Source organism: Aristolochia californica, unplaced genomic scaffold (assembly GCF_029961685.1).
Source record: "Aristolochia californica isolate CCGP_79_NKW_82.1479 unplaced genomic scaffold, dmAriCali1.0.hap1 SCAF_3, whole genome shotgun sequence".
Classification (NCBI taxonomy): domain Eukaryota; kingdom Viridiplantae; phylum Streptophyta; class Magnoliopsida; order Piperales; family Aristolochiaceae; genus Aristolochia; species Aristolochia californica.
This window is the reverse complement of record NW_027181992.1, coordinates 40,566,581-40,588,835: the sequence shown is the minus strand read 5'-3', so window position 1 is coordinate 40,588,835 and position 22,255 is coordinate 40,566,581. Positions and strand designations below refer to the sequence as shown.

At 37.0% G+C, this 22,255-nt stretch overlaps 1 protein-coding gene across 3 annotated transcripts; it reads left to right on the top strand.

Annotated features, from left to right (window-relative positions):
• The first annotated feature begins 1,392 nt into the window (after nt 1-1,392).
• Nucleotides 1,393-17,695, top strand: LOC137959735 (guanine nucleotide-binding protein subunit gamma 4-like). 3 transcript variants are annotated; one of them, XM_068807070.1, is made up of 6 exons: nt 1,393-2,506; nt 14,646-14,740; nt 15,621-15,673; nt 15,779-15,823; nt 15,915-15,959; nt 17,167-17,193. In XM_068807070.1, the coding sequence occupies exons 1-4, from the start codon at nt 2,360-2,362 to the stop codon at nt 15,793-15,795; spliced, it is 312 nt and encodes a 103-aa protein (XP_068663171.1). In that variant the 5' UTR covers nt 1,393-2,359; the 3' UTR covers nt 15,796-15,823; nt 15,915-15,959; nt 17,167-17,193. The 3 variants fall into 3 exon arrangements, with proteins under 3 accessions (XP_068663171.1, XP_068663170.1, XP_068663172.1); XM_068807069.1 differs by lacking the exon at nt 14,646-14,740 and having other exon boundaries at nt 17,167-17,695; XM_068807071.1 differs by lacking the exons at nt 15,621-15,673; nt 15,779-15,823; nt 15,915-15,959; nt 17,167-17,193 and adding an exon at nt 13,458-13,560 and having other exon boundaries at nt 14,646-14,717.
• Nucleotides 17,696-22,255: the final 4,560 nt, after the last annotated feature.

The following is a 22,255-nucleotide window of genomic DNA, read 5'->3' as shown; positions in this document are numbered from 1 at the left end:
CCTTTACCCAAATTAAAGTTAATCTTACTTTTTAATCAATTTATTAATCATAGTTGATGTCACATCTTTAATGATCTTAGTATAATATTAGATTTAAATTAACTAATATTGATAAATAAATAAATATATATATATATATATATATATATATATATATATATATATATAAAAACCTAAACCCTAAACTTTATATCCAACACTTTCTCTAACATCAACTCATTTAGAAGACCAATTAAAGACTTTGGTGCATAAATAAATTAAAAACATATCCAATGAATAAACCTGGATCTAATTACTATACCCATTTATGTGCGAAATTTCCGTGTCTAAATCTCAATTTTTTGGAAGAATCTCAAAGTGATTTTTCGAGTATGTTGTAGATCTTAACCTACTCTACTCAGATCTACAAAAATATCATAATATTTGTGTCTAATTTGGGACAAAAAACTTAATCAAGGATGTCTTACTATAATTGATTTTGGGCTCCTCCCCATGATGAACAATAACGAGTAAAATGCTAAGCCTTAAACCTTAAATCCTAAAATACTCGAAGTATTTATAAAAATAATTCTTTAAATTTTTATAATAAGATTCTTACTTATTTGAAAGATGTTATGAATCCAATAACTTATTTGAGTCAGGTAGAGACACCATGGTGGAGTCAATTACTATAACTGAGTCAGTTAATTAAACATTTGACTAATCAATTACTATGACTAAGTCAGTTAATTAAACATTTAACTTGAAAAGTAACTAAATGACTAATTAATTGGTTCAGTAGTCAGAGTAATTGACTCAGCCATTGTGTCTCGGTATAACATAATATTAGGTATCATCCATCCGTATTAACTGATATTTAAATAGTAACACTTTAATTTAAAATCCATGACATATAATTCAATATACGATATCGATCGGCGATACCGTTTATCGTACTTCAAAGCGCCTCTCGCGTCTTCCCCAGAGTCCTTTCACGTCGACACCTCACTCGTCTGCTGTCGTCTTACGTTAGGAAAAGCGCAGTGGCGTGTGACAGCGACCCTTCGACGCCCGATCGGCCCTGTCCGTCAGTCACCTTCAGACGCCTCTGGGCTCTCCGTTACTTTTTACTTTTTTTACGGTTTACACTATTTACGCCCTCCTCTTTCTCTTACTTCCTGTAATGGCTTCATCTTTCGTACGGAGCAACCTTTAGAGGAATTTGTACGTGCGTTTTTGGAGAAAAATAAACCTTCGTCTAGTCCGTGACCACGATGTTACTATTTTTATTCTTCCTCTTTTGGCACGCCGCGGAAGAACGAGGCAGAGAACGCGGATTCTTATTTCTTTATCTCTGTTAACAAAACAATTAATTCGAAGTTGCAGATGCTCAGTCCGTCTTCTGGGGCAAGCCTCTACAAGCTGTATTCCTGATTGCTATAACCAGGTATGCCGTCAGGTGGTTTCCAAGGGAGAAAAGGAAGTACTGGTTCCTTCATCAACATCTGCATTGGTCTACTGTCAAAGATGACGTCCACGAATCCGCCGAGCTAAGATAAACTTTTAATTCTCAGGCCAGCGAAATTCGTCGGAGACTGGACGCGTGGAGGATGACGGTGGCTTTAGGCGAAGGACATTTGTGGGGTTCCGGTTTGCAATGATATATAGGACACTGGTTTTCCTCCGGGATACGAGTGTCACGTGCGGTCTTAGGTACGGAGGATCGCCTTTCGTCATCACTTCGGACGACGACACGAGAAGACGGACAAAGAGAGAGAATCCAGAGGGATGTCGAGTATCGAGATCGATCGAGAGAGCAAACTAACTCAACTTTCACTCTCAATCCTCGTCCCTCCGTAGCCCGATTCAGGAGGCAGAAATCCGCCGCTTCTCTCGACTGTGATGTAACCTGTGCACTGGACTCTGCTACAAAATACAGCTCATCACCTGCGTCCTGCCTGCCTTGTTTTCTCTCTCTCTTCGTCTCACTGGCGGCTGCACTAGTCTCTACTCCTTGGCATGGTTCTGTACGGATATTTGCAGGTTTTTGTAACCCTACTTTTTCAGGAGGCTCGCCGTGAGCAATAAAATGCGCGTCTTTTGTTTCTCTGCTCGGATGGGCTCTCATTCTACTGCAGCGTCTCTGCCAACCCGTTTAAATGACCGCATTCAAATGCTTCTGAGGCTTTCGCTGCTTTCTGCCGTTCGTTGCAGACTGCGGCTGCTGACTCTCTCGTACCTTGACGTCGGATGCCCCATTTCTTTCCCCTCTCTCCTGCTCCTTGCCTTGTGAAGCCCAGTTTATTCCCCCTCTCTCGCCGCTTTTTAGTCGGCTGCGAAGTCCAGAAGCAGAAAGTACTCCATAGACGTTAAATGAACCATGGCGAACTCCTCCCCCAGGTACGCTGCGCCTTCCCCATTGTCCATTCCAGCCCCTCGTTCGCCGCCCAAGTATCCTGATTTGTGCGGGAGGCATCGTAAACAAGCAGAGTTGCAGGTCCTCAACCGAGAGATAGGATTTTTGGAGGTGAGTTCCATCAGTCCACACCCACCCGTTTGATTTGGTTTCTTTTATTTTAACTTTAAATTTCGTCTGGTTAAATGCGTTTTACTTTCCAAGTATTCCAACGTTTTACTGAGTGGAGTACGCCTTTAGTTCTTGAATTTTACTATAAGTTCCCTTATACTTTGCTACAAAATAGATACGGAAGGCAAATCGATTTTGTGTACGTGAGATTTGGGCTGGTACTGATGAGTTTGAAGAATTTCCATCTTTCTTTTTACAAAATTTTGTCGAAAATTTGGGCCTTTCTTTGTCGCTTTGATCTCTCTTCTTTGCTCTTTCTCTCACTTATGTGTTTTACATCTTTGTTATTTGTGTAATGCTTTAGTGACGGTTAATGTGCACTTTTCTATTTGTTTAATATACGCTATGTTCCTACTGTGTTGGTTTAGTCTAAAGATTTATTGCAAATTTAGTTGCCGGTAAAATCATTATTGCATTACAGAAGTTTTCTGACTGACGAAGAAGAACAGTGGCCGTCATGTCAGCGTAGAAAAACAAAGAGGAAATATCTAAAAAGCCCATTGACCTAATTTCATTTCCTAAAACCACTACATGACTGAAACTCTGAAAGTATTTCTTCCGCCCTTATTTAATCAACTCCTATAAACTCCGATTTCTAATTAATCACAATCACGACTGAAAAATATAAGATTTTGGGGAGAAAATAGAAGAAAAAAGAAGGAAAAGAGTTTTGGAGGATAGAAGCCAAGCTGCCTTGGAGTTTGTGCTAAAAATGCCTGTCCCCTTTCTTTTAATCATGGTTTTAAATGAAACTTTACAAAAGGACAAAAATACCCCTAAATACACAAAGTTACATATCTGCTAAAATATATCTCTAAATTGAATGAAAATTGAACAGTAGACATATTAAGACATTGTCTGTCTAACAAAGATGATATAAGAAAAAATGTAATATTAAAAATTACTAAAATACCCCTGAAATGATATTTTAACACTCCCTCTTAAGTTAGAGAGTTGATATGAGAAAATCCCAATTTGTCACAGATGGACACATGTTCGCGTATTTCTAAAAGTTTGGTAAATACATCTCCTAACTGGTATGACGATTTCACATAAGGAGTTATCTCACATTTCCTTGGATAACTGCATTTGTAATAAAGTAGTAATCAACCTTTATATGTTTAGTTCTCTCATGGAATATAAGATTGCTTGTAATGAAGATGGCCGCCTGATTATCAAACTTCATAACCATAGGATCTAGTAAAGAGAAACCAAACTTAATCCACAATAGTTCACTAATTGTGTGACCTATTGTTTGATATTCTGCCTTTACAACTAGACTTAGCCACAACTGTCTATCCATCTTACACCCAACATAATCTGCATCAGACTACACAAGTACATAATTCCCACAACATAGGATATATTTGGCCTAGTTATTGTAGCATAAATCAATTTACCTATCAATCATCGGTATTGAGTTCTGTCATTGAGATTAGGACTCTAGGTGTCATGGAGATTGTGGTTGACTTCCATGAGAGTGTCTAAAGCTCCCAATAAACTATACTCCTACAATATATCTAATATATATATATTCTTTGAAAGAGAACAATACCTTGCTTGTTGTAAGCTACTTCAATACCAAGGAAGTATTTGAGGGAGTCCAAATCTTTCATCTGAAAATGTGTGGCAAGATACTTTTTAACTTCTATAATGCTATCAAGATCATCTCTAGATAGTACAATATCATCAACATGGACAACCCAAACCACCACACCACTCTTCCGTTTCATCCGTAATGAATGGATGATACACATTTATCTCCTACTAGCTACCCATAAATGCACAATAATATTTTGTAATTGTTTAGTTTTCCCTTTTTAGTCCAAAGAAGTTGATGTATAATTCATACACTTGCGAAAGATTGCTCTCCTGAGCATACAAAGACTCTGAGGATACCCACATAGCCTTGTAGTCTCATGGTTCATTATTTGATTCCTCAGTGTAGAATCAATGTTGTTGACAATCCAAGTCATAACTTGTCTATCCTCTTTCCGATCATCATTAGTAGGAACTCGAGTATTCCTCTTCCCAATCATCATTAGTAGGAACTCGAGTATTTTCTCAAATGAACTTAGTATTATTTCTGGCCTTCAAGTATATCCTAACTGATTTGACCTAATTGAGATAATTTGACCCTGTCAATCTCTCAGAAGTAATAGAAATCGTATCCTTTCCATCATACCTTGCAGTTTCTCTAGGTGGGGTATAACTTCACCAGAATCCATCATATTATATGTATAAAGTCACAAATCAACACCAGAACACTTCCCAAGTATTCCATAGAATATCGCCTGTGTGGCCCCACTTAGTGTTAAGGCAAGAAGAGTATGCACTTCAAACAACTTTAATCAGTGCATAAACTCCAATGTCCAAGAACATAATACCAAATAACCCTTAAATAGGGCTGATGTTAGTTTTAAAAGATGATGACACAATGTATAGATAGTTCACATCCCAAGGAGAATCAAACAAACCCTCTTAGGGCAATTAAATCATAAAGGATCAGTAAAACCAGTAACCATAGGGTTATGGCAAAGAAAAAAGGAAAAAAACTTGAGTTTTTACCAACTAGTAGCTGAGAGATTTGATAAGACCTCTTTTCAAGAGATTGCCCCTTAAAAAATTGATGAAGATTGATAGAAGGCATTCCCCCCCCCCCCCCCCCTCCCTCTATTTAACTAAGCGGTCTTTGTAAATTAAAAAAATGCCCTCACTTAAACAATCAAACCTTATCTCTTTATATCTCCCATTTTATATGTTCTATGTACATGAAAAGTGATGAAATGACCAAAATACCCCTGGATTTATTTTCCAACTTAGTGTTAGTGAATTTCGTCATTTAGTGGATATTGAAATGAAATTTGGTCAATGAGTTTTTTAGATATAAAAATTTCATAGTGGGCCATTCAGATATGTTCTTAGACTTCAATGGTTAATTTCCATTTGTAACACTCTTAGTTGTCGTATTTCCTAATAAAGCCTTTTATATATCTTATTTCCAAATTGCCATTGTCATTAGAATATAATAGGCAATTATGTCCAAGCTGGTAATTAAATTAATAAATAAATTTAGTAAATTACCTTCTACTGTTAATTTTTATGTTCCAAAATAATATTAAAAAATAAGTTGGATCCACTATTGTGGTGGTTCCTCATACACGGAGTGGAGGAGGACCTTTATCTCTTCTTCTCCTCTCTTCAATGAGCTACTCCATCGTAGAAGTAGTGTAAGGGGGTATGGAGGGGCCTGTCCCCATTTCCTTGCCAGGGAGGAGGGAGGGTGGTGCCGCTAAAAGATAGAGGAGGGAGGTCATCTCTCTCAAACTAGAGAGATCTCCTGACACTTGCTGAAAGAAAGATGACCTGCTCCCTTCTCCCTCTTATCTCTAGTCAGAGAGGACGATTGCTAGAGAGAGAAGGAAAGGTACGGGGAGCTTAGCCCCCCATTCAGCAAGGCTCAGGCCTACCTCTAGGGCCCACTTTGATTTTCTGTAGCAATGTTGGATAAATAGTAAAGCCCATGGAATCATACACGAAAATTTCAGACTTGGCTCGAAGTTCATGTGGCAGGCAAGAAGTGATAATAAATTTGCGTTTTATGTTTCTTTTTATAATGGAACATAAAATGGAAATTGATTCTTTTTCATTCTACCACTAGCCAAATGACAAGACTCCATAGACCAATCAAAATGGTTAAAGTCTAAAATAAACTTTGCTCAATTTCAAAGATAGAAAAGCCCAATTTTAAGGCATGGAAAGAGATTATTCAATACTATAAGGGTAACTCAGAAAACAATCACTTGGGTGAGTGAAAGGACTTGACTTAGGGTGTTGGGCGTACTTCTGTTCTTTGTAAGTAGTGGGTTTATAAGCATTGCTCTGGAGAAATATAAAAATGGCGAACTAAAGAAATACTAGAGGTTAAACAACCTATTTCTGTAAAAACATTACTCAGTACTCAAGAAAGAAATTGACCAGTGTTTTGACAACAAGAAGGGGATAGAAAGAAGCAGAATCATAACAAAAAAAAAAAAAAAAAAAAAAACCAACCAATGATCCACAAAATTGACCAGAATGTGGACCAAGAAACAGCAAGGCATGCAAATAACGACAATCTCATACAGTAGAAGAATCTCAAGCAGAATTTGGTTCTTTATTTCATTATAAAACTTGAGGAATACATAAAAAACTTTAGACTTATCTCGAAGTAGATAACCCACATAGACCTTAAAAAACTTTAGACTTATCTTGAACTAGATAACCCACATAGACCTAATGTATTATCAATAAAAGAAAAAAAATACTAATGATTGAAAAGACTAGGAACATGATATGGACCCCATACATTTGAATAAACTAACTCAAATAAACTCTGGCTATGTTGTGGACGAGAAGAAAAACTGGTTCTATGGTGTTTCCATAGCTAACATGAATCACATTTAAAAGACAAGGTAGTAGGTAACTTTGTAAACAACGGTCTAAGCTTCTATGGAGATGGATGTCCTAGCCTCAAGTGCCACTATAAGGAGTGCTGAGGAGGACGAATTTTACGGAACCTTGCAAGCAAGTAGTAGAGGCTTTTCACTCTCATGTCCTATACCAATCATCTTCCTCGTTTGAATGTCCTAAAAGACACAATACGTAGGAAAAAAGGTTATGGAACACTAATGACTTTGTAAGTTGGCTCACAAACAATAAATTAACTGAGAATTTAGGAATAAATAAAACAGATTCTAGGGATAAGGAAGTGGTAGGCAAAACTGTCCCAACTCCATTAACAGAGGAAAGAGAACCATCTGCCAATGTTGCATTTCTAAATTATTAGGACTGATTGAGAGATGAAAACATTTAAGACGTACCTGGTAGATGCACCCGAATCAATGATCCAAGGAGAAATTGGACCCACATTGAATGCGAACTTACTTGAACTAGCCATAGTAGCTACGGTGGTAGAGATACTTTGGCTCACGGATGATGAGATAGTAGCCAACTGAGCCATGTGCTGAGCTAGTTGATGAAGCTGTGAGGTGCACCAAGAAGAATGCCAACAATACTAGTAGTCAAGGCTTTCCCATCTTCTATAACATTTGATTGGTGCAACCTATAATAAGCACACTTCCTCTCACCACTACCTTCACGACCTTTGCCACGGCTAGAGACATCTTTGTCTCAACCATGACCACCTCGTTAATGCTTGTTGGTGTTTCTATGTGATATTGTGCTTGCTGATAAAAAAACGCAGCTACCTCTGTATCTTTTTTAGAATGAACTAGTACAAGTTCAGCTTGACAAACTCAAATTAATACCTTGGTGAGGGATGATGGTACATCAGTTAGTGCAAGAATTTGAGCTCGAATTGCATTATACTTTGAGTCCAAACCATCTAGAAATTTAGCAACATCACCTCTCTATTTCCGAAGATCTATTTCATTTGTAGTAACTAATGATAAATTTCAATCTCCTATAGAATCCTTGCATTTCACTAAAATATTCCACAACAGGTCTATCTCCCTTCTTCAAGGTAAACAACTGAATGTATAACTAATATAGTCTTAAAAAATTGTTCTCTTGAGCATATAAGGAATCGAGGACAATCCAAATTTACTTGGAAGTCTTACAATTCATGATGTTCCATTTAGATCTTATATACATACTATTTTTTTTTATGAAAGGTGATTTTATTACGAGAACCAAAAAGGAGGAGCTAACTCCTAACAACAAGAGATTGCAAGGGAGCTCCCTGCTTGGCTAAAACATCAGCCATAAAATTTGCTGATCTCGGAATGAGAGACCAAAAACAGTCAAATAAATTGACAATTTCCATAATTTCAAAAAAGGTGTCTCAATGGCGCCACAGATGTGCTGAGGAGTATTCACACCAGCCGATCACAACCATTGAGTCTCCCTCAATGAGAATGGGCCCAGAGCAATGATCACGAAAAACGCGGAGCCCTTAAGCAGGTTGTGGCGTTTGGCTGTCATGGAATCTGCAATACCGAGAGTCCGGAAAATGAGATGATCTGGTTCCCAAGAGAGTCATGAATCACTCCGCCAAAACCAGCTAAACCAAGGTTGTCGAAAGAGGATCCGTCAAAGTTTAATTTAAGGACACCAACAGGCGGCGGGGTCCACCCAAAATTAACAGGGGGCTTCGAAGAAGTATGAAGCTAATCAAGACATCTCCAATTATTTCTGATAGAAGATTCCTACAAGGGGGAGAAGGCTTTTCGAGAGTGGAGCCAAGTAGCAATATTTACGGAGATAGTTTCTACGACTCTTTCTTGAGAGTTGAACTTGGCATTGAATCTCCTTTGATTGCACTCTAACCAGAGACCCCACGGAATAAAAGCGGAGCAAACCGAGATCATCATTTTTCCAAGACCGAGGACAGGAGTCCTAGCAAGCATTCGGTAGGTTGCGGGAAAGTCCGTAGGGAAGCAGAGTTGGAGTCCAATTTGACTGATAATTGATGTCCAGATCTGCCAAGAGAAAGGGCATAGGAGGAACAGGTGGCTAATGGTTTCTTCAACGACATGGCAGAAAGGGCAAATGGAATCCACCTCTAGCTGGCCACGATTTATGAGATTGTCAGCAGAGAGAATTTTGTTGAGGCAAGCACTCCACATGAAGAATTTTACTTTGGGGAGAGCGCTGAGATGCCATGTGAATTTCACTGAATGCTTGGGACCATGTGCGGTCCAATCTCGTATAACAAGATAGGCGGAGGAGACTAAGAAAGAGCCACTCTTATCCGGCCACCAAATTAATTTATCTGTTCTGTTTGCTTGCATTCTGGTCGGCTGTAAGGCTTCCAAAGGCGACTGGCTTCCAGAGCTTCAAGGTCCGATAGACCATGATGAGGTTGAATATTCCATCCCCCATTATTGGCGACTTCAACAATGGTAATTCTCCTCAATCTTGAAATTCTGAAGAGGATGGGAAAAGATTTCTGAAGAGGCATATCACCCGACCACCAGTCTTCCCAGAATCTAATATTTTGGCCATTTCCCACATAGAATCAAACAACCGAGGAAAAAAATGGGATAAGGAAATATAGATATCTCCAAATAGGAGATAAAAGCCTTCTATTGCCCCCTTTGGTCCACCAAATCGAAGTAAGGCCGAGCTTTTATAGCACCGTATCTTTCCAAAGGTTTGGAGCAGCTGAGTTGAGACTCCAAATCTATTTTAGGAGTAGGGCATGATTCATGTCTCTGGTAAGTCGGATTTCGAGGCCTCCAAGGGTCTTTGGGAGGCAAACATCCTCCAACTGACCAAATGGTATTTGAATTTTGAGCTGGTTCCTCTCCAAAGAAAACACTTCTTCATCTTATCCAACTGTCGGCAAACAAAAGTTGGGCAAGGCAAGAAGGATAGATAATGATTTGGGATGCCAGAAATGCTTGATTTTAAAAGGGTTAGCCTTCCTGCCTTGCTAAGTAATCGACCCTTCCAGGAGGCAAAACACATCTCCATATTTTAACTGGAGTCTAGAGGTCTTTGCAAATGTAGCACGAAAAACAGAGGGAGATCGAGGTAGGTGCAGGGGGTGAATGTGATTGAGCAACCAAGGACTTCAGCCATTTTCAAGAGGGTGTTTGGGTTGATATTGAACCCGACCAAGGAGGTTTTCCCCCAATTTACTTTCTGACCTGAGCAAATTTAGAAGAGTCCCAGAACTGCCTTAACTTTTCTGATGTTGTCCATAGTTCCTGCTCTGAATATCAAAGTGTCATTTGCATATTGGAGGATAGGGATATTGAAAGTCGAGGAGTTGCTGATTGGGTTTAGCCATCCACATTCCTTGGCTGAGAAGAACATAGCAGACATAAATTCCGCCACAATGTTGAAAAGGAGAGGGGAGAGGGGGTCTCCCTGTCTCAATCCCCTCGAACCTTTAAAACACCCGCAAGCAGTTCCATTTAGGACAAAAGAATAAGTTGGGGAGGACAGGCAACTCCTGATCCAGTATCTCCAACGATCTCTAAAACCCATGCGACCCTTGAGGTCGTCCAAAAGGGTCCAATTTACCCCGGTCAAAAGTTTTTCTAAATCCAGCTTCAGTGCAAACATTGATTTCTTTGAACGGTAAAGTGATCAATCAGCTCATGAGCCGTCATAGTGGAGTCCAAAATGTTTCTGCCTTTCAAGAATGCACTCTGACCATGATTGATAACTAGTGGGAGCATTGTCTTGAGCCGGTTTGCAAGAAGTCTGGCAATAATTTTGTAAGTTCTCGAGATCAAACTGATAGGTCGAAAGTCACCAGGGGTTTCAACATTTCTCTTCTTGAGGACCATAGAAACGAAAGAAGCGCCCATACTATTGAAGGAGATGCCATTCTTAAAAAAATCCTCAACCATCAGAGAAATATCTTCCTTAATAGTTGGCCAAGCTTGATTGTAGAATTCACCGTTGAATCCATCTGGACCCGGTGCCCGGTCGCAAGCGATGCCCAAGATTGCCCTTTCGATTTCCTTTTATATCCATAATTGTTCTTTACTTCCCAATTGTCTGTAAGTGGCTAAGGAGGATCATCCTTCAGATATTTGGCTTTCCTCGTGGTTTTCAAGTAAATTTTTATGGATCTTGATCAACTCAAATAATTTACACCAATCAGTTTCTATGTAATAATAACTATTTTTGTTTGAAAACCGAATTAACAACAGTTATATCTTTCCCTTATGAATATACTCATTCCTTCATTAAGGAGACAACTTTGCCCAAATCAAACATGATTACTACGTAGAGCACGTCAAATAACACAGAATGCATTTCAAGAAATGAAATTCAACCCATAACCAATAAAAATATACCGAATAACTTGCACACATGGTGTGGCTTCCACATAGGATGAAAACTTAGGGCATTCAAAAACACAAATGATATGATTACACTGTTATTATGTTGTATCCAAGTGAATCAGTAGTAGAAGAAATTAGGGCTGACATCAGTGTCAGCCCTAATGAAGATGATGTGGATATGCTCCAAGTATGGAAGCTTTGCACTGGCACAAGATTGGGATAGAGAACACAAACAACCCTCTAAGGACACAAAAAACTCATAAACCTATTCAATTAATAACACAAACCATCAACCCTAAGTTTATCATACAAAACAGGTGAAAAAAATCTAATGTTTATAACTCCAATTAACAGAGAATTAGAAAAATATTCTTTCTGGAAATTGTGCAAACTTAGAAGAAGAGGGGAGAGCAATTACAATGTCATACGATGTCAAAAATACCCCTCTAGGTTGACCTACTTATATCTCCTAAAAGACAAGACATACATCTGACAATTTACCCTAACATCCACCATAACAGGGTAAATGCTATCCTACTCATTCAGGGAGAATACATGTATGTCAAATGACTAAATTACCCTTGATAGTTACAACTTTAACATGGATCTTTGATATTCTACTTGAAACTAGTCAGTTCAGAGCATATTTGCACTAATACCACTTGTTAGGTCTTACAAGGATGAACCTAGAGGGGTGGGGGGTGTTTATCAAATTTTATGACTATTTTTCAAATTTAGTTTAAAAGATCTCCCTAACAACCAAGCATACAACACCTAAAAACAGTCATAGCATGCAACTGCAAGTAGTGTTATCATGATTTACAAGCCTCTCTGCAGATTGCTTATCCACTCCCAATGTGTTTACATCTCATAATTAATTCACTATGCTTACAACCAAATGATATCTACAGCAGTAAACCACAGAGTTCTAAATAAGTGCATGTAGTCGCACATGGACATTTGGTTAGCAACAACTAGGTACAAACACCTAGACCCAAGTAGGGACTTTCAGCTACCAATAAGCTTATCAAAGCTTTAATTGATTGATTTACAAATTGCAAGGATTTCTTGCTTTACAATTCTTGAACAAAAAAACTCTTAATAGGAAAATATACAATAATTAAAGCATAAATGAGTACACCTAGTTCTAGGTGATTCTACCACAACAAATAATTGCTCAAATTCAATCTCAAAAAAGTTTTCAAAGAGTAGGCTGATGAGATTTAAAACTCAATGACGAGAGTTTTGAAAAAAAAAAAAACTGTGGAAAAGCCCCAATTAAGAGTCTTAATTTAAAGATTCACTGCCAAAAATTATGCTAAACTCAAATTAAATGATTTCAAAGTATAAGCAACTATGTTCAACAAAAAACATCCTAAGCACAAAAAATAAATTTCAAAATAAACACATTTACTTAGTTTTTTGAGAACCTCCTTATTTTGGCCTTTGTTCTTTTAATTTGAAATTTACAGATTGTTTGAATGCATGGGAGAGCTCAAAAACACTTTGATTAACTGTAGCAATGCTTGGTAAATAGTTGGGGGTCCAAAATCGATTAACTAGAGCTCAATTGAACAGTACAAAAACTAGCCATTTCTTTCCATTTTTCTTTTTTTGAAATGATCTGGCCATTTTTCTTAGAGAATGACTCTTTGTCCTTAAGCAAAAATCCACCAAATCGCATGTTAAAAATCACAGAGAAATGCTTAATATTATTGATTTGAGTTGAATGTTAAGTTGAAAATTTCGGAGACCTATAGTAGTCGAATTGCAGCTTTGAAGCTTCTCCCACAAGTATTTGGAGTGGGTCATTGGAATGTATGTGGTCAGTTCAATTGGTCTTCATAAAATGTTTCTTTTTGATTTTTCAATTTGTTCGGCCATATGACTAGTTGACTACAAAGCCTCTTCTCTCTCTTGTCTGTTTGAAGGATCTTTTTCTGGTTGCATTATTCTACGCTTAGCCTTACCGGTCATTTGAACGTCTTGATGAACAGATCTCACCCGAGAATATTCTCTCTCTGAACTAGTTGAATTGTTAGCTTTATGAAGTTTGAATGGATGACTTCTATGTTTCCTTCTAGACAGGGCGGTCTACTAGCCATTCGAATTTTGGCTTCGACGGTTGCTTCCCGAGAGCTTTGTCTCTCATTCCAGTCAAATGGATGCTTCTAGGCTATTCAGATGGTGTGCTTTCTGGCTTATTTTGCTTGGATTTTTTTTTTTTTTTTTGAATGGGCTGTTTGAATATTCTTTGGTTGGTTGAGTGGATGTATTGTTAGAACTTGATTTTATACTTTTTTTTTTGCCAATTTTGCTCATTCAAATTTCAGTATTAGTTTCTAACCTACCCTCTCTTGCCGGTCGAGAGGGAGGGAAGGATGCTCTCTTTAATTCTACTCACATGTAAAAGAGAAGTTTTTTTTTCAATAAAATAATAATGATAATTATTTTAACAAAATATAAAATAAAACTTTTGAAAGTATAATTTTAACTTTTTGTTCAGATCTATTATTGTGTTTCCTTAGTTTTACGTTAGATTCAAATTAGAAGGCAGTCTTCTGAATTGAGGCGTCTAATAGGCCACATTTAGAAATACAATATCTAATAGGGCCGTATTTGAAATTTACCCTATTTTTTATTTACCATATTACCCCTAATTAAAGGTTTCATTTGGCAGTATTTGGAATTTTGTCATATTCAAAAATGTGGAATCTAGTTAGCCATATTTGGAATTACAGCATCTAAAGGGGTTGTAAAGGAAATTATCCAAAATCATTTGAAGTGGTATTTCAGTAGTTTAAATAAGAGATGGTCTTAATTCTAAGTATCTTACTGTATTGTGAAGGCAGCTGTGTTTGGGCAAATGAGGTCTAAATGAGTTAAAATTTACAAGCCTAAAACCTTGGTGCCTGTTCAGCTACTGATGAAGATATGCAATTGTTATACAGATCAGGTTCTCCTCATGTCATCAGACTTTAAGAAGCTGATCTGTTATTTCAGATGTGCTAATCAGTTTTGGATTACGATATCTTCTTAATTTGGAATTACTGGAGTAAGAAGAATTGTCTCGTTTAAGGAAGTTTTATGGTGCAAAAAATAAATCCTTACTCCCTGCTTTTAGATGAGAAGACCGTGACTCTTGAATGTCTTGATTCTGATTCTGTGCTGTATCCCAAAAATAATTTCTTCATGAATTAACATGAACAAATTTTACTCATTTATAATATTACATATTATGAATTTTTAGACTAACATATAATTTTGTACAGGTTATCAAGATGGGATACAGTGTCACTTTTGATGGAAAGAGCTTTAGCTTGTATCTGTATATAAAAGTGTATAAATATTTGTATCACCTTAGAAGGTATCATGATGATTCACAAATAAAATGGACCTCCTACTCGTCCTTCAGTTTAAATGGCTTTTGTTGTCAACTGTTACTGTACACTCACAGTATTTGGTGGCACAGGTTGTAAGTCCAATTGATGTTAGTTAAAAGTGGTCAGTTTGATGTTGCATTTTGGTAATGGATGGATAATTTTGTGGTTTGATTGACTATTGTATGAGTTTGTACACTAAGTTAGAAATTTATTACAGTTTGTGGCATATATAGAACAATTTGTAGTGAATTCCAGGAACCATGGAGAAGGCAGCCTCTTTGGCTCAACCTCTTCAGATGAAAAACTTTTAAAATTTTGTTGATATAGTGAAGTCTAATTACAATAAAAAAGAAAAAAAAGTCTGATCAACAAAGACATTGTATAAATTTTTGAATCTTTGGATGGTGTTATTATGTTTTTCCTGAAGGTAAAATTAACATGGTTTTAAGTTGTGCTTCGTTTTTACAAGAGGGAAAGGAGGCTGGATTCAAGTCCAGCCAACTTTGGTTACACTCAACATTTTCTTCTTTGAAAAAATTATGCTATTTATAAGAATGCCATTTTACTTTATTATATTGCAATTACACACTATTATTTTCATGTTATTATTAGAGATTGATATACAAAAGAAATTGAAATGAACATTAACATGAATGCATAAGATTCTAAATAAATGTAGAATAAGAAGAAAGCATTTTTAAGTCGTTCTATTCAAATTTAATGGTTAAATTGAAATTTAGGTGTCCCTAAGGTTATGTGGATTTAGGTCCATATGCCTTTTTTCCTTTTTACACTCATTAGTTATTCTTTTTCCAGTCAGTTCTGGAGGAGTTATATTTTTATATCTACTGTTGTTTCATGCAGGAGGACTTACAGTTTCTTGATACTCTTCATCCGGCCTCTAAATGTTGCAAAGAGTATGTTTCACACATTGAATTGACTTGTTTCGTGCAAGAGAACTTGCATACCTGGCCATTGAAGATAGTTTTCCTGATGATGAAACTTGTCTTCTTTGGTGACAGGATTGATGAATTCGTAGGGAAAAACCAAGATCCTTTGATACCCCTGTATGTTTTCTCAATCTCTCTCTCTCTCTCTCTCTCTCTCTCTCTCTCTCTCTCTCTGTTGATAATCTGTCTTAATTCATGTTTTGAGCAGAAACCTGAAGGTTCACAGATCAGCTCGCATCTGGAAGTGGCTATGGTACTTTTCATTGCCCATCATCTTTCTTCTTAGCATTCTTATCGTTGTTGCAAGTACCATTTGTTCTAACGCCATTGTAGCTACTTTTGGCATATTTGTGGTAGTTCCTTCTCTTTGTTGAAATAATGCAGCAATTATGCAAGTGAAATTTATTTACAATATGGAAACTGTAGATGTGTTGACAATTGTTACCTTGTTATAAAGAATAGTTAGCTGTTTATTCCTCCCTTCAATTTAAAAAGCATGCTGGTTCACATTTAATGGGTGGCTTTGATATAGTACATAAAATTAAGTTATTTTTGCTATTACAATGTTGAGAAAGTGATATTTTACTCATATTCTTATTTGAGCTCTCTCCTCCTGCCACCCTTACTTCTGAGGTGTAAGGTTTGTTAATTGAGAACAAATAATTCAAAGGTAAGAGAGGATAAACCTCATGCCAATAGCGAATTGTATGGAAAAGAAGTCTCCTTCAACAAGATGTTCATGGATAAATCCATGTTTTTCTATGCCATCTACAGTATATCTAGAAGTTACTATGCGGAGTTTCTATCTGCTTCAACTAGGGCAGAGGACAAGTACCGAATAAATAATTTGATTGGAGTCTGGAATTCAGTTTCAGCTGATTCAGTTTGTTGACAAGGGCTGGAGGTGAATGATCTCTTTCCTTGGCAATGAGCGTCCATGTGGATGATGATTTATTTCTCTGGGCTCTGGGTATTGGTTCAGGAGTCGAAAGTTTTCTTATACCTGTCCTTCCACAACACCTTGGAACAACAGAAATAGACAGCTTCCGGGACTCTTCTGTGAAGATAAGATGCATTCTTTGGCCAGTTGATTGTAATGACTTTTTATTGGAGCTTCAATCAATTAGAAGAGATTCTAATTTTAGAAAACTAAGGACTGTGACTATTTGTTTTATTTTAGTGCCTTTCTTACTAGATCATCAGGATCTTTGATGTCAACAGCTACAATTCAAATGAGCATGGACATCTATTGCTATCCTTTTTTCCCGAGCAGAATGATTTTACTAGCCTTTTTCCTAAGTTCTCAAATTTTGAGTATTCTCTGGTTTACTAGTGTATGCATTTGTTTTATAAACACAAAACAAGTGTGTAATATTAATTTTTATGTAAAATTTATATTTCGACCATGATGGTTTTGTTAGATTTGCAGTTATGATTATACTAAGTTTGCATTTGGACAGTTCAAAGACTTGTTGGAACTTCTCATGGCTTTGCTGCTGTAATGGCTGCTCACTCTGTCAAAGGCCAAAATGCAACTGCAATTCACTGAAGAACTGTCACTGTTGCTGTTCGCACCATTGCTGCCGGTGCCGGTGCCGGTGCCGCTGCTGCTGCCAGTGCCACTGCTGCAACTTGGAGAGCTCTTCCTTCCGACCATGTTGTCATCTCCCAAAATGCTCCTGCTCGCCTTGCTGCTGTTCATGTAGTTGTGAATGGTGTTTTTATACGTGTAATAATGTAGGTAATTTTTGTCCAACATGTAAGGAAAAACCTCTTTGCCTAACATGTTTTCTATGCTTCTAGGCTCCTGTTGCCTTTATCTGCCTACCAGTATGGCATCCTTATTTTACTCGAGTATGAAATCGTTCTCATATGTTGTTTTGATGAAACTTGTACACAGAATTTCAATAAGCGTAGTAGTATCCAAATGTCTACATTTGTTTTATTGCCTCTGTTAATTGGCATTTTGGTGTAATTATGTAAGCAATGTCTAAGGGGAGAAGGAAGAACCTTGAAGACTCGAAGATATTTTTGTTTTATTTAGAGGTGGATTAGACTGAGATTCTCTCTTCAAGCATCATCAAAGGGGATTTTTTATTTTTTATTTTTAACAGATTGACTGGAGTCGAAGTGGAAAGGTAGGATCTGCTACATAGGTTCGAAACATGGAGGCAACTCAACCTTATCCCAACTCGGGCGAATCGAATTTCTGCCAGATGGCTTCAGTCAGGTTAGGCAACTCTTAAGGCCATCCATAAAAGACAAGCAACTCTAGGTACCTCTTGAGGCAACTCAACCCCTTATAATTGACTTCAGTGCCCATCACATGCAGCTGGATGAAACAAAAGGAGCTCATTCAAGCCATTGTGGAACAGGTAAGAAAGTTCAAATTTATCATGGTATTTGTAGGTCTGGAGGTCCCACAAAGCACAAACTTTAGAGAGAGTGAAATAGGTTAGTATCAATGTTTTTAAAACTGAATCCGTTATCAAACCAGTAGGATAACTAGTTTTATTCTAACTGGGTTAGACCGGATTCAACCATTGGTTCGACCAAAATGGGATGCTACCATTAGTGTTATCTATTTTTTACTTTATTAAATTTTAATACAATCCAATAGTTTGGTAGTTTTATTCTAGGGAGTTTTCTATGCTAGTGTTGGTTTCTACTTCAAATATTCCCTCTAATATTTTTTTTTCCAAGTCTCTTCATATATTGATTATCGAATTGGACTTGATATCACAAATCGGACCAACCAGTCAGTCATCCAATTTTGTCGATATTAGTCAATATGTAAACCTCCTTACACAACTTGATGATTACTATTCAAATTTATATAGATGATATCATTTTCGGTTCAACAAACCCCTTACAATATCAAGAATTTGCTAGTGTAATGAAGAATGGATTTTAAATGAGTTCAATGGGTGAGTTCACATGCTTCCTTGGACTTCAAGTGATGCATACCGAAAATGGAATTTTCATAAATCAATCTAAATACACTAAAGGTTTTCTTAAGAGATTCAATATTGAAAATCTTAAGTTAATAGCATACTCATGAGTTCATCCTTGAAACTTTATGCGGACAACTCAGGTAGGGTCATAAATGAAATACACTATAGAAGTATGATAGGATCCCTACTTTACTTATCATAATTTGTTTAGTATGTCTATGTGCTAAATTTTAATCTGACCTTGGAGGATCTCACATATTGGTTGTAAAATGTTGGAAGATAGGCTCAAGCCCATAAGCTCAAGGCTAGAAGCTCACACGTCAAAGGAGTGACAAAGTGGTAATTTATGATAAGTTCTATAAGGATGGCATAAAGATGTAAATACATTGTTTGATTATGTCTTTTAATCTATTGAGTTGTAGCCCTAAGGGCATTGTAACACTATAAATAAAAGCTTTGGCTAAGAGGTAAGACATTCCAGCCTTCTCTTCTCTGTCAGAAATCGACCATCCACCCTCTCTTCTCCCTTGACGTATTTTCCCCTTTCCTTTATCCAAACTCTTGTCTCTCACGTCTAAATCCTAACTTCTACATGGTATATGAGCTTGGAGTTTAGGATCCAAGTAGTTATGTCATCCATTCAAGAAGTTGTTTATAGAAGGAGTTTTGCCATGAAGAGATAGGTAAATTTTTCTTTTTTTTCATATTCCTTCTTTACAGTTTCTATGTTTTTTCTATTCTTGAATTCTCGAGTCACATCAATTAAGGACAATCTTCATAAACATTGTGAAGATCTATCTTTTATGACGGAAATGATGTTATAGTCTTGATCATCTTGTAGCAAAATTACATGATTGATCAAAAGTTATTTTTTCTATTTTTTATGATTTGGATTCAGTTACCTTAATGTAACTTAGATCAAACATAGTTGATATGGGATTCCAACATATATTGCTGTCAATTTTATTATCTAATGTTACTCATGGGATTGGGTTACATTGTTGGATGACCATCATTTGGTTAGAATTCCGACATTTACTTATTCCTATTTTTTCTTTCTACTTTTGAACTTCAACAATTGAATTTTTTTGTTGAAGTATTCCCATGAGTTGAAAATTATTTTACCAAGAAATTGCTCTCGGTTTGCTAAGAAAGGCCTTGTCTAAAATTGTTCTCGGTTTTGTGGTTGAGTTTGGATTAAGGATGAGAGTTGCATCTATTCTTTTCTCTCTATTTGTTAGAAGAATATAAAAGAAGTTGAGTAGTGGCTGGTTCTTGTTATCACTTGACAAAAACACAATTTTTTCCATGATTTGGTGTTTATTCTCGTGAAAATATTCTCTACTTATTTTTTGTTGGTGCTAATTTGGTCTACGGGTGCTTCAAATTACGTTGTGTAATTGTTATTTGAAGAATCCCTTTGAAAATTGACCTCAACAGTTGATTTGCGTCAACATGGAGAGTGGACATATGAGTAATAAGAGTGACATACTATGAATTACTACATTTCAACTAAGAGGTCTTTCCAATTTCCTCAGCTAGTTATAATCGGTAGGAGGGTTCTCATTACTCGTGACCTTCTCAGTCATGTTATCAAAATCCCTCATCTGATTGATGAAGAAAATGAAGCCTACCACAAGTGGGATAAAAATGATAACATGGTTATTAGTTGGCTTATTAACAGTATGGAAGAACATGTAGCTAACAATGAGGTCCACTTGGAAATATCTAAGGATATTTGGGACACATGTACTAAACTCTATTCAAGCACCAACTCCTTGCAAAGAATATATGATGTTTTCCAAAGTATGCTGACCACCAAACGAAGAGATAATATTCATGAGTTTTTGGCCCGGTTTCGTGGCCTTCTCCAAGAATGGAAAATTGTTCAACCATACTCTATCGACATTGCTGCTCAAGAAAAAAACAACGAGAGACCTTGACAGCAGCTATTTCCCTTACCAATATTAAGCCTTTTCTAAAGGTGGCGAAGACTCATCTTCTTAGTTCCATTGCTCTTCCCTCAAATGACATCAATGCTACATTGTTATGGATTTTTGATCCATCTCCTCCTTCTCCGATTGATGCTCCATCAACTATGTTATCTGGTAATCGGGCTACATAATCCCAATCCCGAGGACACGACAAAATTACAAGAGGCCACAATGGGGGTGGTCGAACGGGTTTGATTCATTCCCGCACTGAGCCTCGATTGTGCACTTATTGTGGTGGTCAGAACCACCTTGTGGATTCACACTGGAAACTCCATGGCAAGCTTGATTGGGCCACAAGAAATCCAGCATTAGTTAATGTTGAAAGTTGAAATCTTTATTGGAGTCCTCTACTCCACCAGGACCTACTACTGCTACTACCATTGCCTCAAGTATGCTTTCTTCCTCTTCAATCCCTTCCTCTTGGATCCTTGACTTTGGGGCTTCTGAACACTTGTCAGGTAACAAACATATGCTTCATTCATTGTGTCCATGTCTTCCTCATAAATTTGTTACTATTGTTAATGGTTCCCAAACGATGGTGATTGGCAAGGGTTCCTCCTCTCTTACCACGTCTATTCCTCTTCAAGATGTGTTGTTTGTTTATCAATTTTTGTTAAATTTGCTCTTTGTTAGTCAATTAACCAAATAATTGAATTGCTCTGTCACCATCTTCGTGTACATTTTAGGATCTAACTACGAAACAGGTGATTGGTGGCGGCCATGAAAAATGGGGATTATACTATTTTACTCTTCCGCTAGTAACTGCTATTTCATCCACTACATCTGAGGCTCAACTTTGGCACAACTAGCTTGGTCATCCATCTATCTCGTCACTTCGTTCTTTAGTTCCATCTCTTAAATCTTTGTCTACTTTCAATTGTGAGGCATGTCAATTAAATAAGCATATTAGAAGCACATATTCTCCTCGTCTTACAACTACCAGTGCTGCTCCATTTGCATTAATACACTCTGATGTATGGGGACCTTTAAAGGTCTCTAGCATTTCTCAAGTTCAATATTTTTTTAATTTTGTTAACGATTTTACTCAAGTGACTTGGTTGTTTTATTTAAAGAACGATAACAAATTCTTTCTATTTTTAAAAACTTTCATGCAATGGTAATGACACAATTTGGGAAGAAAATTCAAATCATTAGATCCGATAATTCTAAAGAATATTTGTCTAATGAGTTTAAATCATTTTGTGACGGTAATGGGCTTGTTCATCAAACATCATGTGCCTATACCCCTCAACAAAATGGTGATCGTCACCTCTTTGAAGTTGCTCGGGGCCTCCTCTACTGCATGAAGGTACCCTACTTTTATTGTCCTCATGCTATTCTTACATAATGATTTCTCATCAATAGGTTACCTTCATCAGTGCTTAGCAATCAAACTCCATATTCTATTTTGTTTCATGGTGAAGATCTTTTTTCTCTTCCTCCTAAAGTGTTTGGTTGCACATGTTTTGTTCATGATACTTCACCACAAAAGAGTAAACTTGATCCTCGGTCTTTGAGGTGTATTTTTTTGGGGTATTCTCGAACTCATAAAGGATATATTTGCTATAATTCTACCCTTCGCAGGTTGATGGTATCTCGAA